Source organism: Callorhinus ursinus, unplaced genomic scaffold (genome assembly GCF_003265705.2).
Source record: "Callorhinus ursinus isolate GAN/ISIS: 27379988/994484 unplaced genomic scaffold, GSC_fseal_2.0 scaffold65, whole genome shotgun sequence".
Classification (NCBI taxonomy): domain Eukaryota; kingdom Metazoa; phylum Chordata; class Mammalia; order Carnivora; family Otariidae; genus Callorhinus; species Callorhinus ursinus.
The window spans coordinates 6637698-6656137 of record NW_027397127.1 but is presented as its reverse complement, the minus strand read 5'-3'; the positions used below and the strand labels follow the sequence as shown (position 1 = coordinate 6656137).

At 46.1% G+C, this 18440-nt stretch overlaps 1 protein-coding gene across 4 annotated transcripts in view; it reads left to right on the top strand.

Moving 5' to 3' along the window:
• The first annotated feature begins 1216 nt into the window (after positions 1-1216).
• Positions 1217-18440, top strand: part of MID2 (midline 2) — a 93491-nt gene continuing 76267 nt past the window's right edge. For 3 of the 4 annotated variants that reach the window (XM_073885706.1, XM_073885705.1, XM_073885704.1), the window contains exons 1-2: positions 1853-1962; positions 14467-15182. In XM_073885706.1, the coding sequence (XP_073741807.1) occupies positions 1959-1962; positions 14467-15182 (720 nt within the window). In that variant the 5' untranslated portion in view covers positions 1853-1958. Of the gene's footprint in view, positions 1324-1852; positions 1963-14466; positions 15183-18440 lie in introns of those variants that run through there. The other variant, XM_025853690.2, reaches the window with a different exon arrangement.

Here is an 18440-nt window from a genome sequence, read left to right as displayed (position 1 = left end):
CTGATGATTAGATATTAAGCATCTTTTCATATGCTTGGCCATTTGTCTATCTCCTCTGAAGAAATGTCTCTTCAAGTCCTTTGCCCATTTTTTAGTTGGGTTATTTGTTTTGTTATTGGGTTGTAGGAGTTCTTTATATATTTTGGATACTAACCCCTTATCAGACATATGGTCTGCCAACATTTTCTCCCCCACTGTTAATTCTTTTGCCGTGCAGAAGTTTTTAAGTCTGATGTAGTCCCAGTTGTCTATTTTTGCTTTCCTTGCCTGTGCTTTTGGCGTGACTCATTAACTTTTATTTCTCTTAGGGTCAGATTTTCATCAGGATAGCCTGGTTGTGATTTTTGCCTTGTTTCCACCTCAGCGCTCTCTAGTACATTGTTTAACAGGGGTGTTGGCTAATTACTATTGGTTCCCTGATGGGATACTCCCAGAGCTACCTTAATTTTTCTGGACTGGTTCCCATGCACAGTAATGGGAGGCTTCCGTGGGAGGGGGGTGTTTCCTTCATTTTCTCTCTTCTTTCCCCTCCATCCCATGTTAGGTGCGGAATCTTTTCTGGGGCATTCTCCTTCTTTCCTCTCCCATCCTCTTTGTCAGTGGGGTGGTGGTCTCTGAGCCAATGACTGGTCAGCGGAGAGGCTGACTCCAGACCAATGAGGCTTCTGGGTGGACCAATTAGCTTATTAGGGACATTGTACCTGGATAGCTGGCATCTGTCCCATTGTCCTCTTTAAGGACCCTCTTGTTTCGCCCATCAAGGATTTGAATGTGCAAATGAAACCCTACTTTCTTTTGTTTTGTTTTTAAATTTTGGTGGCTTTAATCCATCCCCACAACTTCTGCCCAAGGCCAATAAAGCACAGGCATTCTCCCTTTGTAAAAAGAAAGAGGGGTTGGGTTTCCTTCAATTGTCTGCCCTTTTCTGTCTCCTCCACTATTTTTGTTTTACTCTGTAGTTAACTTTGCATTTAGAGCAGCTTCATCTGAGGACCAGCGCGGTGGACCTAGGCACTCTCTTCTCATTGCTGGTTGCAACGGCCTTTTCCTTGTTCTAACCTGGTGGCTTGTGGGACCAGGGGGTTGGCGGGTGGGAGAAGAGTTTGGCCATAGTCTTCCTTCTACATTTCACACACATCCTGCGCTCGCTCGCTCTCGCGCGCTCTCTCTCTCTTTTGCGCGCACACACACACACACACACACACACGCACACACACACACACACACACACGCGCGCGCGCGCGCGCGCCCGCTCGGGCCCCTCTCGGTGTGTCTTCCTTCAAGATGACAGGGCGCTGGAGAAAAGGCTGCTGGAATCAGCTGGTAGGTACAGTAGTAACCCGAACCCCACCCACCCGCTGCCTTTGCTTGCTCAGGTTTCTCCGGTCACTCCTGCCAGGGGAGAAAACATGTAAACGCGCCTCCACAGGAGGGGCTAGGGGAGCTGGGAGCGGCGGGGGCGGCGGAAGGTGAGCCCGGGAAGGTGGCCGAGCGCCCCTGCTGCCGGGGGCCCTTCCCAGTGCTCCCTCGGGGCGTCAGCCCCAGCCCTGTTTGCCCCCCACCCCCCTTTTCGTAGGGATCGCCTTTTTTTTTTTTTTTTCCTCTGCGGCGGCGGAAATGACAGTGTGGTGCTGCCGCGGTGTCATGGTGCTGCCCCTGGACTAAAGGGCGAAAACTCTTAAGTTTGGCTCAGGAGACCCAGCTGCGGTAGCGTCGCGGCCGCCGTGCTGTCCCTGGCGGGGCGCGCGGGCGGGCGGATCCCGGCTGCTGCGCGGCGGCGGCGGCGAAGGCGAAGGCGAAGGCGAAGGCGAAGGCGGGCGGCGGCCTAGAGCGGCGGCGGCGGCGGCGGCGGCGGCCCGGGGAGCTCGCGCCGGAGCCCGAGCCAGCTCCCGGCGGAGGCAGGCGAGCGCCCGGCGCCCTCAGGCGCGCCGAGGAGATGGCTGGCACCCGGGAACGCTATGGGTAAAACGCGCCCCCTCGCCGCGGCCCCGGGAGCCGAGCGCCACCGCCCGCGCCAGCCACGGCCCGGGCTCGGCTCCCGCTCCCGCTCCGGCCGCCTCTCAGGTGCCGCTGGGGCCCGGCGCGGGCCGAGGGCTCCGGGGCTCGGCGGGGCAGGGTGACGGGGCCCGCGAGGCTCGAGGTGGCGGCGGCGGCGGCGGCCTCTCTTCCCCCGCCCCCCCCACCTCCCCGGCCTGGCCCGGGCGCCCGTCGCTGCCCTCTTGGGACGGAGTTTGCACTCCGGGGTGCGGGGCGGGGGCGGCCCGAGGCCTCCAGCGCCGCGACCGGCCCGGCGCAGGGCAGTGGAACGGCTCCCCCGGCGCCTGGGCGTGAGTCTGGGAAAGGGCACCGCCGCCTTCCCACGCTCCCGCGGCCCGCAGCCTCCTCGGCCCGGGCGGCGCCCCTTGGCCGGCCCTCCGCCCGGCGGTGGCTGCTGCGGCAGCCCGAGATGCTGCGGACACCCCGCCGGCGGGGAGGCCCGGCGAAACTTAATCCCTTTTCTGCCAGGGGAGCGATCCTCCAGTCTCCGCCTGGGTGGTTTCCTTATTTCTGGCCTAGCTGTGAAACCAGCCCAGTGGGGGAGAGGGCGAACTTACCTATGTCCAGAGGACAGACTGCGACTGAACCGGGGAGAGGTGGGGTTTTTCCATTCCTGGCTCCTAAGAATTAAGTAAATAGCGGCGGAGTGGATTTACAGAAACATTTTTGGTGATGCTAAGGTTTAGGTTACTTAGTACTTGGTGTGTAGCGCGTTCTTTCTCTGGTGGCGTTTTTTGTTTTTGTGGGGTTTTTTGTTTGTTTGTTTGTTTGTTTTGTTGTTCCGCAGAGCAGGAAATTGGGATCCTGGGGTCTTTAGTTTCTTCACTTTCTCTCTTCCACACTCCCCTACCCGCCTTCGCGCTCACTTGCGTTCTTCCTGCGCCGTCACACATCTACCTGCCCACCCAGATCTCCCACCAGACCCTATCCGTCCCCTACACTGCCCCCCACCAACCTGTGCACTCCGTCTGCCGCCCAGCCCTGCAGCCTCTTGCTTCTCAACCCGTTTGCCTTTTTGAGGATTTCTGAGTGTGGAGCGGGTGGATAGTGATGGTTGTGTGTCTGTGAGGAGGAGCCCTTACCCAGGAATATAGTGGAGTCTGTTGAAATAGACAAGTCATGTGTGTGGGTTGATTCCTTGGATTCTCAAGTTGGGCCATAAGGGCTGCCTTTAACCCTATTCTCTTCCCTCCCAGGACACTCTAATCGCTTCTCTGGCGATGTTCCAATAGAAGGGGCATGCTGAATAGAGAGCTTCCCTCCCCTCCTTCTGGCTTAACCTCAGCTGATTACCCCAACCCTCACGTCCCCCTCTTCACCCTTCACCCGTCTCCACTCATACTAACTGCCCTAAGGGGGAAACAGTCTTGGCTATTTTTTATATATTCCTGCCCAATCAATTAACTTAATACAGATATAAAATGTGAATTAGATTTTTCCTGACTGTTCCTCACAACTTGATTTATGTGGTTGAAATACAGGTCTAGGAGTCAAGAAGATCAAGAGTTTATCCCAAATCTGATGTTACATTGGCTTTATGGCCTCAGGACATTCCTATGACCTTTCTTTCATAGTTGATGCACTTGTGTAAAAGGCATAATATTGTGTACTGGGTATTGTGAGTCTCGGCTTGGTCCTTTGAAGATGAAAGGGTTCTATAAACCCTCAGCATTATACTTTTCAAATAAAGTACCTCATTTACCTTTTATTGGGCTAATAGATTGACTGGGTGCAAGGAGGAACCCTAGTTTACTGGAAACCTTGCCATTATTAGTCCCCCTGGGAGCCAAATCCATCACCGTACTCAGGACTCCTTTTTTGTTGTTGTTGTTGTTGTTCCTAGTGCATGTACAACTGAATGAAAACAAGCATAAAACTAGGCATGCAGAGTAATGGTGATTATTTTAAGTCGAGGCTTGAATCATATCTAATGTATTCCAACCTAACAGTCTGAGTCAGACTCATTTGAAAACATAACCTCACCCATTTTTAGTCTATATGGGGGCAGTTAGTTAATTTCTACTGAAAAGTGGCATAAATAATTGTAGGCATGGCAATATAAGCATGATTAGCATCTAGCAGCGGTGAGTCAACAATATTTATTAAGCATCTACAATGTGCAGAGTTCTCTGCTGACCGGGCTGAGGCCCCAGTCTTGGCCTAGCACTTTGGCCTCCTGCTTGTTTGAGGCCTACTTCCTTACTTGCAGCTCCAGGAGTAAGACAGGGAGGAGCAAGGCAGGGGGAGAGGCCAGGGACAAGAAGGGCTGATTGTTTCCCTCCCTCTTTCGTGACCACTAGACTTCTCATCTAGCATGTTCTACCTTGCAAGGCCACCCCTGGGAAGCAGTGCCACAAATCAGGGTGACTCGGTTGCTTCGTGAATATATCATCTGAACAGTGCAAATTGATTTAGATGAAATTGGTTTAGTTAATCCCTCCTCTAAGTGCAGGGCAACTTGCTCCAACTTGCAGATCCTAAAGCAGTGCCAGTGGAGTCTCATAATTGCATCCAAAAATTGCTCTGGGTAGTGCGCCCATCCATTCCCTCCTCCCTCCTCCCATAAAACCTGCTGACGCCATGACAGTTGAGAAGAAAACTGCAGGAGTAGGTCTTTATCTCTCAGCAAACCTCATTGGCTTGGTGAAGAGGAGAGAATGTCCTCTCTGCACTCAGGTTCTTTCTTTCCCATCAGGGGCACAGAGCCCAGAACAAGAGGGGAGGGGAGGGCTGAGGCACAGAATGTGTCTTGAATGGCTGTTTCCAGAAGCACCTGCTTGACCTCTTGTGTGTCTGTCATCTAGTCTTTATGGATCTTGGGAACTCCCTAGCTGTTAGGCCGTGTGGTTCCACTGCTAGTGGAGGCCAGGGGGTGCTCCATTTCCATTTAGCGTGGTTTTTTTTTTTTTTTTGGCCTCCTGTGCAAAGGGGGAAATCGAGGCACTGTGTATATAAAATGCCTCCTTACTTAAGCCGGGGGTCTTGACTTAGAGCATTGCATCTTCAAAATAGGACGTGGAACGGGTTGATCCTGGATATATGACAGTTCGGGAGAGCTGCCCATTGTCCACTTTTTGATGACTGCAATGTTGGTACCCAGGTGGTATTACTGTAATCTCTGTATTTCAGGTCTCTCAAAAACCATTGTGTTCATCACCAAGCAGTATAGAGCAGAGACTAGAAAAGTGTTTCTCAGCCAGTGTATTGGCTCATGCTAACAAGTGAGAAGACCGGATGAGTGGTGTCGAGACAAGAAATTCCAACTCCGGGGCACCTGGGGTGCTCAGCCATTAAGCGTCTGCCTTCGACTCAGGTCATGATCCCAGGGTCCTGGGATCAAGCCCCACATCAGGCTCCCTGCTCAGTGGGGAGCCTGCTTCTCCCTCTCCCATTCTCCCTGCTTATGTTCCCTCTCTCGCTGTGTCTCTATCTGTCAAATAAATAAAATTAAATAAAAAAAAAAGAAATTCCAACTCCAATTACCCTGGGCAGACTGCTTGCTGGTCTCCTTTTCATTTCCCCTCTCTTCCAAGGATCGATATGTTTTTCTCTCTATTTCCATGAATTAAAACTCTGCTCAAAGTCTTCCGTGGGCCCCAGAGGTTGGTGGCTCTTCCTACTGTTTCTCTTTTTCCATCTTCCGCTTCTCCGTGACCATAGGCAGACAGAATCTTTTGATAGTTAATCTCCCAGCTCCGGCGCTTCCCTTAGAAATCCCATGAGCTGCTCAGACTGCTAGATGGGTTACGGTGTGGGTGGTGGAGGGGTTTTGAACAGTGTTCCAACACCCCACCACTCCCTTGTCCACGTGCGGTTCACCTGAGTGCACACTAGGGTGTTGGTTCAGTCTAAGTGGGTTAGCAAAGTATCATTAGTAAGATTTGTCCTACTTGGGTTCTTGTCTCCCTGCACAGCTCTGACTGCTTGACCTTGGGCTCGGTCTCAGCCTCTTTCCTGCAGGTCAGACTCCTCTGGTTGATGAACAGCATCCCCAGTCTGGATCTTTTCTCTAACAGAGACCAAAGGATCTGATAACAAACTCATTATGTAAACTCAAATCCTCCTGAAACCGAAAATCCCAGTGTTTACGGTTTGCCCCGTTAGGAGCATAACTTATGGGCCTGGGAGACAGTGCTAATGTAGGATGGTGAAGTGTGTGAATGTATACAGCCCAGAGATAGAAAAATGGTTTACGGTCCAGAATCCTCAATCGCTTTGTCTATAGCCTTTTGTTCAGTGTTGCTAGGATCCATGTGATTCCCCAGGGAGTAGAAGCTTGATTTCAAATAGGCTTCTGTTCTCTGTCCCTTGTCTCTGACCTGAACTTGGGGTGCTCTCAGCCTAACTCACATTCAACAGTATGCCCTACATACATATATTGCCAGTTTTTTCTGTGGGAGTGGAGAGGGCTACCCATCCAGGTGTGTCCCTGAACATTTAAACATTTACAAACATTGCCCTGGGTAAGAGAGCTTGGGAAAAGCAGTCCTAGAACAGATGGGAAGCTGGACTAGTAGCACGAGGTGGATTAAGTTGGTTCTCCCTTTGTTCACCCTTATGACTGCCGGTATGTTCTGCATGAAGATAAAGGTGTCATGAATTGTACTAAGGATTCCTGTCAATTATCCTGGGTTACCTTGGCAAATCCTCCTCTTGGTTCCTGAGATTAGTCTTTTGCCTTCGTAGCAAACGTAGGACTTTTAGTTCTGCTATTGTGATATTCACTGTAATGTTTATGGTGATTCTATTATATAAAATGGCCAATGGTTGACTTTAGGAGCTAATTATTGTAAAGAAAACATCGTTAAATCCACATGCTATAAAATATTAAGTAGACTTTAATGATCTTTCAGACAGGAACTGGTTCTGGTGCTTTCTGTCAGTTGGTCATCACCCTCCAGTCCTGAGCTCTCCCCGTGCATGATAAAAGCTGAAAAGAAGAGAGACAGTTCTTCCCTTGGGGGGACTCCAGTATAACAGGGGAGACATATGAGCATAAGAAATACCACAATCAGACACATGGTCCTCCAGAAAACTTGCGGGGGAGTGTGACTGTTCTCCGTCATGCCAACCGTGTGTTTGGGATGAATTTCCAAACATTTGCTGCTTTCCTCAATAACTTGCTTTGTATCCACCCGTCTGTGAATGTATGATGAGAATATCTCCCTATTTGTAAAGCAAGTTAATAATTTTATTTTGTCCTCATGTGATCCTCATAAGAGCCTGTGAGCTGGGGTAGGGCCAGTATTTTTCAAGCCACAGATGAGGAGGCTGTGGCCCAGACACTTTAAATGTCTTACCTAGGACCCACTCAGCTAATTCAGCTTAGAGCCAGGACTATAACCAGGCTCTGTTTTGAGGATCAAATGAGATAATGGCTTTGGAACCATTTGGAAACTATCACACGGTACACAAACGTAAGATGGCTATTACTGACCACCTAGCCTCTTTTTTTCTAGGTTTCTATTTCTAGTCCGGGTCCTTTTAGGGTGAGAATTCTATGCATTGGTTGCCTTTTGTGTTCCCAAATGATCTCTTTTTATCCCCCCCCCCCCCCCCAGCTTCAATGGGTCCTTTCCTACTAAGAGCATTCCAGGATTTGGTTGTCTTTCTTCTCAGTTCCAAAAGGTGTTCTCGTTGTCCTCTAGGAACACCCATTATATCTTCCTTAAGGAAGGTTATACCTTCCTGTTGTACCTCCTTCCTTAAGGAGGTACAACAGGCAAAACCAGCCACTGTCCTTCAGCCTTTTGGCTTAGCCAAAGGAAAGTAATGCATTTGGTTCCTTTCATGATGGTGCCCTTCACTGGTCAGCCTTTCTGGTCACACCAATAAATAAGATTTGTGTTTTGAGGAGCTAGTTTTCAATAAAGCCACCGTGTCTTTCCTTTGTGGGAGCAGAGAGTGAGAGCTCTGCAATAATCCGATGTCAGAGCTGGAAAACATCTTAAAGAGAACGGCTGGTGATTCTAGTTCAACTTGCACGACATTTTACAGTTAGGGAAACATCAGACTAAGCCGGGACTCATTCTCTCATCCCCCAAGGCAGGGAGATGGGTTTGCAGTGTTTTAAGGAAAAGCTCATGGGACATCCATGTTAATATCCTGAAGAATGTTTATTTTCCATTAATTTGTTTTTAAAACAAGTCCTGCAGCTCAGCTCAATCTTCATTCTACAGCCCAGAGGTCAGGCTTGGTTTCACACTCTCGGTTTTTCTGTGCAGAAGGGATGTGTGTGGGCGGGGGGGGGGGGGGGGGGGGGGAGCTGTGGCTCCTCAGGGAGGTAGCGAGAGCCCAGGGCTACGCTCTGCAGACCTGGGAGATGAAAACTAGACGGAATCTAAACTGCTGAAATATGGGGGCATTTAATTATGTTCCAATAACATTTGAAATAATAGAATTCTGCCAAGTGCAGATCACAGCTTTTCTCCGTGATCGGAGTTAACGGCATGCCGGATTTGGAGGGCAATGCCGAAATCAATCTTTCATTTGGTAGGTGTAGAATGCATTATTTTTATCTTAACCACCTGCACGGAAGCTCCTCTTTTGTATTTCCACTTACTCACACAGCCTTATGATACCTTCTTATCGTTTTGTCTCATCGACCTCTGTTTTTCAGGGGTCTCAGCCCGAAGGGGGTGCAGGGTGAAGATAAGGCAGGCAGAAACAGTTGTAAAACCAAGCAAGGGCAAATACGTAAACATACTAAATGATACAGAAGGGAACAAATCAGTGTCTGCGGATGTGGGCATTTGTTTCTTAACATGGCAATTGGTATGCCCTCCCGGGCATTTCATCAGTGCATTTGTATGACAAACCATTGTGTTTTCTGGCAAAAGCTTCCTGATTACCTGTTATTGAGTGGCACTATATCAGGTTCACATCCTGTCTTTATCTTTAGCACACTCTCTAATTCTGCAGAGATCAGTGATTCACAGACTTTTGGAAGTTGCAACACTTTGCCATTGTTTCATTTTTGTCATACTGCTTCCCTCTGTGCTTCCTAAAAGTATTTTGTGATATAGGAGCCAAGTATTTTTAAAGAGTCTTATGGTTTTTATTTTATTTCACTTTTAAAGATTTTATTTATTTATTTGAGAGAGAGAGAGAGAGAGAGAGAGAGAGAGAGATCGAGGGAAGGGGCAGAGGGAGAGGGAGAGAGGGAATCCTAAGCAGACTCCACACCAAGTGTGGAGCGAAGCCCGACCCGGGGCTCCATCCCAGGACCCTGAGATCATGACCTGAGCTGAAACCAAGAGTCAGACGCCCAGCCGACTGAGCCACCCAGCCCCACGCCCCCGTGGTTTTTAACGAATACAAATTGGGAGCTGAGAACTTTCTGACAACCATTGATCATTAGAGGTGTTCTAGGATGTTGCAAAACCTAGACAGGGAATCACTGACCCAGAAAAACAATAGAAAGAAGTAATCCGGGAGGGTTTAGAATGACTACATAGTTATATAGATGGCAATATAGTATAGTAGTGATCTGTTTACGCTCCAGGGTCAGACCTGGGTTTGAATCTTCTTTAAAAAAAATTCAGATGTAATTCATGTATCATAGTGTTCACCACTTTAAAGTGTACAATTCAGTGGATTTTAGTATATTCACGAAGTTGTGCAACGATCACCACTAATTCCTGAACATTTTCTTCATCATCCCCAAAAGAAACTCTGTACCCATTAGTAGTCACCCCCCTTCCCTCTCTCTCCCCAGCCCTTGGCAATCACTAACCTACTTTCTGTTCTTACGGATTTGCCTATTCTGGGCATTTCATATAAAGAGAATCAAACAGTTTTTGACCTTCGGTGACTGGCTTCTTTCACTTAGCATAATGCTTTCAATGCTCACGCATGTTGTGGTATGGATCAGTACTTTATTACTTTCTCTTGATGAATAATATCCCATTGTATGGATGGACCATATTTGTTTTTCCCTTCATCAGTTGATGGACATTTGGGTTATTTCTACCATTTGGCTATTATGACTGATGCTGCTATGAACATTTGTGTACAAGTTTTTGAGTGAGCACATCTTCAGTTCTTCTGGGTTGTCTGCTAACTCCACATTTAACCATCTGAGGAATTGCCAAACTATTTCCTAAAGCAGATGTGCCATTTTACATTCCCACCAGCAATGTATGAGGGTTCCAGTTTTTCCATATCCTGGCTGACATTTGCTATTTTTTAAAATTATAGTCATCCTAGTGGGTGTGAAGTAGTAATAGAGCCATCCCAATGAGTACAAAGTGGTATTTCAGTGTGCTTTTGATTTGCATTTCCCTAATGGCTAATGATATTGAATATCTTTTCATATGCTTACTGATCCTTTATTTGTATATCATCTTTGGAGAAATGTCTATTTAGATCATTTGCTCATTTTGGGGGTCTTTTTATTGTGGAGTTTTAAGAGTTCTGTTTATTTCTAGATACTAGACCCATATCACATCTGTGACTAGCAAATATTTTTCCCCCATTCTGTGAGTTGTCTTTTTACTTTCTTGGTGTTGTCATTTGCAGCACGGAAGTTTTAAATTTTGATAAAGTCCAATTTATCTATTTTTTTCTTTGGCTGCTTGTGCATTTGATGTAATGTAAGAAACCCTTCCTTAATTTAAGTTCACAAAGATTTACACCTATGTTTCCATCCAAGATTTTAAGTTTTTGCACTTTCATTTAGGTTGTTGATTTATTTTGAGATAACTTTTGTATATGGTGTGAGGTAGGATTCTAACTTCATCACCTTTTTTTTTTTTTTTTTTGCATGTGGCTATTCAGTTGTCCTAATACCATTTGTTGAAAAGATTATTCTTTCCTCACCGAGTGGACTTGAAATCCATGTCAAAAGTTACTTGCCCATAAACTTATGAGCATATCAGTTTATTTCTGGACTCTCAGTCTTATTCTGGGCTTGAATCTTAGTTCTGCTACTTGCAAATAAATGTAATCTGGGACAAGTTACTTTTTTTTGGTAATAATACTACCTACCTTTTAGAGGGTCGTTGTGAAAATTAAATGAGACAATGCATGTAAAGGGTATTATTTAGTGCCTGGCACATAGTACATACCAGATAAATTTTAAGGGGAAATGTGCTTAGATAATCAGGGAAGTAGTAAAAACAGGAGATAGTTGAAAGGATGCTGAAATATTAGGAATGTCCAGAACAAGGTGGCCTCATAAATGAGAGATGAGGTGAACAGATGTTTGGAAAAGTTGAAAGAAATATTCAATTCCCTGGTCTTGGCTACAGCAGTTGCTAGATAATGATGAAACAGAACAGAATAGAAACAGTATAGAAAAGTTACCATAAGCAACAGATTGGAACCATCTTATATTATTCTTTATAGAGCTGAAATCAGTTAAGGTGGGTTATTTTAGAGCACTCGTGTTTGACATTTTTCTGTTAAGGACTCTTTTGAGAACATTTTGAATGCTGTGGACAACCCTCTCCCCATGAGAATGCATATATGACAAACACACAGTGTTCTTCAGACAGTTCTAGGAGGTTCAGAAATCCCTGGTTAAAAGTCCTATCTTGACCTTATTTGAAGCAATGCTGACCCATAGCATAGTTTCCCAAGCCTAATTTCATAGTGAGGTTCAAGTGTCCCATTTACTCCAGAACAATATTTACAGTTTCAGGAAAACTCGGAGAGCTTTTCCTCTTGTACGGAAGAATTTGTATGGCACCCTCCTAAGATTTAGAAGAGTACCACAAATACTCTAATTGTTTTTCTATAGGTTTCAGCACGTAGAGGTCTTTCAGCAATGCTCCTGAGCAACTGTCATTTTGGAGGGGGGCCTTCCTCAGCTCTCCCAGGTAGCTCCCAACACGGACATTGAAGAGTGCAGACTTGCAGTCCTGGAAGAGATAGTAATAGAAATGCTGTGTGAGGTGGAGTTGGGCCTAGAAGAAAAAGATATGATTCTGGAAGGGACTCGGAATGGGAGGCAGCTTCAGAGAAACTCAGGGGGACACAGAGAGACAAAAATAGAAGCGGAAACATGCTGTTTAGAAACCCTCTTGCATATAGTCAAGATAAACTTCAGTGAAGGAGGTGAGATGATTGAAATGAAGGTGTAGGGGAAAGAGTACAGGCATTGGCATCAGCCTGACCCAGTGCCCTGGGTATGTATGTTCCTGGTTGATTTACTTAGCAGTGCTGAGCCCCAGTCTCCTAACTGTAATATGGGCATGGTAGTTCCTTACAGACTTCTTGACGAAATTTAATGAAGGAATATGTGTAAAGGGCTTAACAGTACTCAGAATACAGGAGGTGCTCAATAAATGCTAGGTCCCTTCTTCTGACTTCTACTTTATGGGATCCTTCATTTAACAATTACTGAATACCTATGTATGTATGAGGCTCTGAATAAAACTATGAAATAGTTGATGCCCTCAAGAAGCAGGGAGAGTTAGCTGAAGACACAGATATGTAAATGAAATAAAACAGAATGTTCTGGAAGCCACCAGTGGCTGTGGCGATAAACATGTAAATGAGCGAACTCCTAGGTTTGTAGGCTTGGATGGCGATACTCCCCAGATAGGGAAAACTGGAAGGAGAGCAGGTGTTTGGGGTTTTTGTGGTGGGGACCGGTGGGGGGTGGTGAATAACAAGGTCATTTATGGACATGTTGAATTTGAGCAGTGGGGCTATCAAAGGATATATTCCTGCCTGGAGCAAAAGTTGGAATCCATCATCTCTAACTAGAGTCGCTTCCAATTTTTAAGAGTCTGTGATATATGCACATTGTAATTGTTTTACTTTTTCATCTCTATAGGTGAATGCTGATAGATATTAGAAGCCACATGTGGCCGGCCAACAATTTTGAGGCACTCGTTAATCGTAAACTACGGGGCGCCTGGGTGGCTCAGATTAAGCGTCTGCCTTCGGCTCAGGTCATGATCCCAGGATCCTGGGATCGAGTCCCGCATCCGGCTCCCTGCTCCTTGGGAGCCTGCTTCTCCCTCCCCTTCTCTCTCTCTCTCTCTCTCTCTCCCTCTGTCTCTCATGAATAAATAAATAAAATCTTTAAAAAAAATCGTAAACTACGACTAACCATGTGTCTCACGTTTGAAAAAAGTGGTCATATAAGCATCTGAACTTACCCAACCGAGAGTGGCTGTTTTACAAAAAAAAAAAAAAAAAAGACTCTACTTTTACAGCCCAGTTTCCTATAGATTTCCATTAAATAGCTAGTTAGTTCAGTGCACTTAAAGGTTTGATTTAGAAACAGCTTTTAGGGATGCATCTGTTGTACTTACTCAGTGGCAGAATCGAAATTTCAACTCCAATGATAGTGAGCTGATGAACAAAAATTATTCAAAAATGAAGGACGGTTTTCTCTTTTCTATAAATAGGATTAACATTTTCTGTCGATAAGACATATTTTTCCTCAGTTAGGGCTAGCTTAGAACATTTATCTGTGTTGATTTTAATTAACGGAAGACCCATGGCAGTATCTATTATGTTCAGCTCAGAAATGTCTGCGGGAGAAGAGATAGATTGACCAAGAGATTAGTTTCATGTTAATTGGGTGAAAAGACACATGGGGAGGTGTGCTTCATAGTAGGCTTGTGCTAGTTCAGTGGGTGTGTAATAATAAAACCCAGCCAAAACCACAAGGTAATACATCTTCATTATTGATCAGCAACTATTGCTGAGTAAGTTGAAAAGTCATAGTCCCTTCTCATTGAGCTTGATGAGATGAAGAGCTTGCCGAAGGTGAGGGAAGGAAGTGAAAACTAGCACCATTTGTCTCTAGTAACTCAGCTTACTAGAAACAGGATAGAGCAGGAATTTCCATGAGTGGTAACAGGAAGTAATTAAGGTTCACACTCTGAAGAACTTATTATTCTATGCTGAGAAGTCCATTTTTCCAAAGCCCTCTTTTCTTCTTTTTACACAGGCTCTCAGAATGGAATCATTTCAAGAAGGAGAGAGTTAGTTTGAAATATGGCCTTATTTTCCTTCCACTGGATGTAGAATAAGCACAACCCCTATATTTTACCTTGAAGTAAAATACAGAACAATATTGGAGAATGGGGATGGAGAATTTCGCAGGGCCTCAGGCTCATCATAGTCTAGGACCAGAAATGTCAGTGGACAGTATGTGAGGGACGGCTCCGTGCTGGTACTGTGAGCTGGAATAGTAATGTTAACCAGTAAACCAGGATTCAGAGGTGGCCACACGGTTCTGTTTATTAGTGCAGGAACATAAACTCAGGCATTTGTTGAAAACAAGGTTTGAAGCGGGGGAGGGTGGGGGAGAGAAGCTTTTTGATTAATTCCCAGATCGCTTTCCTATTGCTCCAGCGTTGCTGGGGAATCGAGCATGCAAGAGCCTCCGTTGGTTAGTGTGTAGCCACTCTGCATCCAGGTTTCCTTTGGAGACGCTTAGTGACTCCTGCTTTGTATTCCTTGCAGGTGAAAGCCCAGCCTCTGTGGTTCTTAATGCCCCAGCAGGATTATTTTCACTAAAGATGGAAACACTGGAGTCGGAATTGACCTGTCCAATCTGCCTGGAGTTGTTCGAAGACCCCCTTCTGCTCCCTTGTGCCCACAGCCTCTGCTTCAGCTGTGCCCACCGCATCCTGGTCTCGAGCTGCAGCTCTGGAGAATCCATTGAACCCATTACCGCTTTCCAGTGTCCCACGTGCAGGTATGTTATCTCGCTGAACCACCGGGGCCTGGACGGCCTCAAGAGGAATGTGACTTTGCAGAACATTATCGATCGCTTCCAGAAGGCTTCAGTCAGTGGGCCCAATTCCCCAAGTGAGAGCCGCCGGGAGAGGACTTACAGGCCCAGCACGGCCATGTCTAGTGAGCGAATTGCTTGCCAGTTCTGTGAGCAGGACCCGCCAAGGGATGCAGTGAAGACATGCATCACCTGTGAGGTCTCCTACTGTGACCGGTGCCTGCGGGCCACACACCCCAACAAGAAACCTTTCACCAGCCACCGCCTGGTGGAACCAGTGCCAGACACGCATCTTCGAGGGATCACCTGCCTGGACCATGAGAACGAGAAAGTGAACATGTATTGTGTATCCGATGACCAATTGATCTGTGCCTTATGCAAACTGGTGGGACGTCACCGAGACCATCAGGTCGCGTCCCTGAACGACCGATTTGAGAAACTCAAGGTAAGGGATCTGGGAAATATCCCTTAAACAGCTTGGTCTCTGTTATACACCGCCGTATGGGTAACGAGTTCCCTAACAAAGCTAGGTCCGCTTTTCCTATGTGGCACGGCCGTTAGCCCCCAAATTGCTCTCGCGAGGAATAGCCTACCCACTCGCAAGCCCTCACTGGAGCCTGTTTCGTCGGTGGCATAAACCTGCTTGCATTCCTTCATCTCTGGCCAGTTCTGGATGAGTTCAGGCCCCTGGCCCCACGCGCCACACCAGTAGCCCGTCCAGGGAAACAAGTCCCTCTCTCCTCTGTCAGTGGCAGATTGCACACTACCTATCTTTGTCCGTGATCTTTCCACCTCTTCTTTTAAGTATGTGAGTACGGGTGTAGGTGTACTCTAATTAGCATAGGTGCCGATATGCATGCGTATGAGGAGAGCAAGGGGAAAGCTGGGCGAGTCTCTGTGGAGGTGTGGGTGGAGGTGTCTGAGTGTATCCGTACGTAGGCAAGAGATCTGTGTGGAGGACAGTAGCGTCTGTGTTTGCTCGCTCCCTATGCTAAAGAAACAAAGGCCTGGGGTTGGCTGCTTGCTACAAATTGCCCTCAAGCCCTTAACGGGGGGCTAATTCTAAGCCCGCCTTAAAAAAAAGGAAAAAAAAAGGAACTTCAGTTTACCACGACGTCAGAAGGGATAATCCAATGTCTGAACTAGAACTTTAAACCGAAGGCAATCAGTCTCGAATCCAGGATCCGATTTCATGCCTGTGCTCGTTTTTGTGGGTTGCAGACTGAACTTCCCTGCCTCGGAAGTTCCCAGTCTTCCATTTGTGTTCCGCGGACGGAGTTTTCCGAGGTTGCCATGCCATATAATCTTTGTGCACAAGGCTAAGTGCCCATTTTGTAAGACCGTCCTGCCTCACGTTGATGTTAACAAACGTCAGCTCCAGAAAATTGTTTTATTCCCGTTGCCTGCCCGCTCTGTGGCTTAACTGCTCTTAAGAAGGGAGCTATTTAGCAGAAATTCCAGGAAAACAAAATGTTTAAATGACTGACAAGATGACCACCCCCAATAGGGACTGGCTATAGAAGCCGAGCTGGAAGGAAGAGCCAGATAGGATGGAAGGAGGGCAAGAAGGAAGTGGGGATTTTCCTCTTGCCATGCCCTGAACAAGCCACGGTAACTTACCTGAAGATTTCATGGGGTTGGGGAAGGTAGCAATACTCCGAATAGGATATATTTTCCCCTCCCGTAATTTGTTGCAAGCTGACAATGGTTTGGGCCTTCTTTGATTTTTTATTTATATCTAATGTTTACAAATTTGTACAAAGTTCAGTGTTTATCTGTGGATTTCACTCAAGGTGATATTCTCATTCACTTCAAAACTGCAGCGAGGAATGATCTGATTGACTTCATTTCTTAGACGCCTAAGACGCTAAGCCTTGCACTTGGTCTAGCTGAAGCCTTACACTGTAATGTGGTATAAACTAAGACTTTGAGAGGTTAAGTGATTTGGTCAAAGTCACAGAATTGGAACGGGAACTCAGCTTCTAGACCCCGCGTTAAGTATCCTTTCGGCTGTGGCCTTCCGCCGCTTTGTTTTGGACCTAAGTTTTGCCCATGAAATGTGATTTGAAACTTAACTTTACGCTCTGGCAATTGCACATTTCATGGGTCACAGATAAATGATTACCAGCATCAAGGAAAGGACATACTGTATACACTTACAGCTTCATAATGGCAAGAGGTGGGGGTGGGGCTGTGGGAAGAGGGGGGATATGGAGAGGATGGAGCAATCTCTGCCAAATATTTGCAGGTGTTGGAACTATAATAAGGCATTGGCCTTGAGAAATACTCCAAACAGAAAACTCTGTATCCATATGTACGACTGAGATAACAAAAGACTGGATAGAATAAGCCTGTATCTGCAGAACACCAGCTTTTTGAAAACATCCGAAAACATGAAAACACTGGATGACTGATTAGATATTTGGCACCACACAGCCATAGTCCTAGTCTCCAGGGTTGGATGGAGCACAAAAGTATTTTACCAAAAGATACTTTAGTCTGTAACTAATCAGTAATTTTTGCAGAAAGAAAAGCCAGATTTTTGAATTGTTCCCCTTTAATTTTTTTAGGAAATGCACAGAAAATTCTGATTATAAATTAAGTGGAAACTTTTTTTTTTTTTTTTTTTTATTTTTGGACCGAGAGTGGAAACATATGAATCATTCCCAACCGTGTGGTTTGTTATGTTGTCTGGAACATCTTGGACTTTGGAGAGGGAGAGGTGCTGCGTGTGTGTGTGTGTGTGTGTGTGTGTGTGTGTGTGTGTGTGTTGGATGTGTGGGGATCACTTTGGTTTGGTTTCCAAGTGTAAAGGCTATCAGTTCTCCACATGAAGCAGAGAGGAGGTCTGGCTTTTAGTGTCACATATATTCTCACTTCTTTGGGTTAATTTTAATTTAAAAGCATTTAGGATTATCCCCTTAATCTGCTGGATTCTTCCCCAAGGAGAAAGGAGAAAACTGGTCGTCAGAAGTTATGGGGGAGATGGCCTGGAGCATACTCTTCTGGCCATGAGGGGAGCATGGGAGTCCTGCAGGAGAAGGGGAAGGAGGATAGTACAGACATCTAGGGGTTTTACTTTCTGGCCAGTAAGTGAAATGGGGTTTATTTGTTCTTTTCGGTTCTGGAGCCTTACTGTTGGCCTTTATAAATACCCTTTCTGTACTAACCTCCCTGAGTAGGATTAGTGGTCTCTAGTATTTATTTGTTCAATAAAGAATAAACACACTGTTACAAGACGAAAGGTCAGAATAACCAGAAGCCAGCCTGTCTTCTTAACATGTGCTCAATCCAGATTAGAGGGTTTGGGATACTTACTATGGTTTATTATCCTTATTTAGTTGTCCGTTCTAAGTACATGCCCTTCCGAAGTCCACTAGTGGTTCAATTAATTCTTCAGTTGCAAAGAACAACTTTGTTTACCGCAGTTATAACAGTAGAAAGGCCTATCAGAGTCATTATTTCCTCCATCCCTTCTCTTTCCACTTACCAGTCCCAATATATATTCTTAGCTCATGATATGTGCCGTATTTCTATAAAAATGCTTCACATGTTAAGAGTTTTCATTGGCCGCGAGTTTCTCCCCTTGGAAAAGATCGATACTATTGCATTAATAAATGTTGGCTTTATAAAAAGAGGTCAAATTTCAGTGGCTCTGTATTGATGACAGATCGCAACGTGGTGTTCTAAGTCCCGTACGACT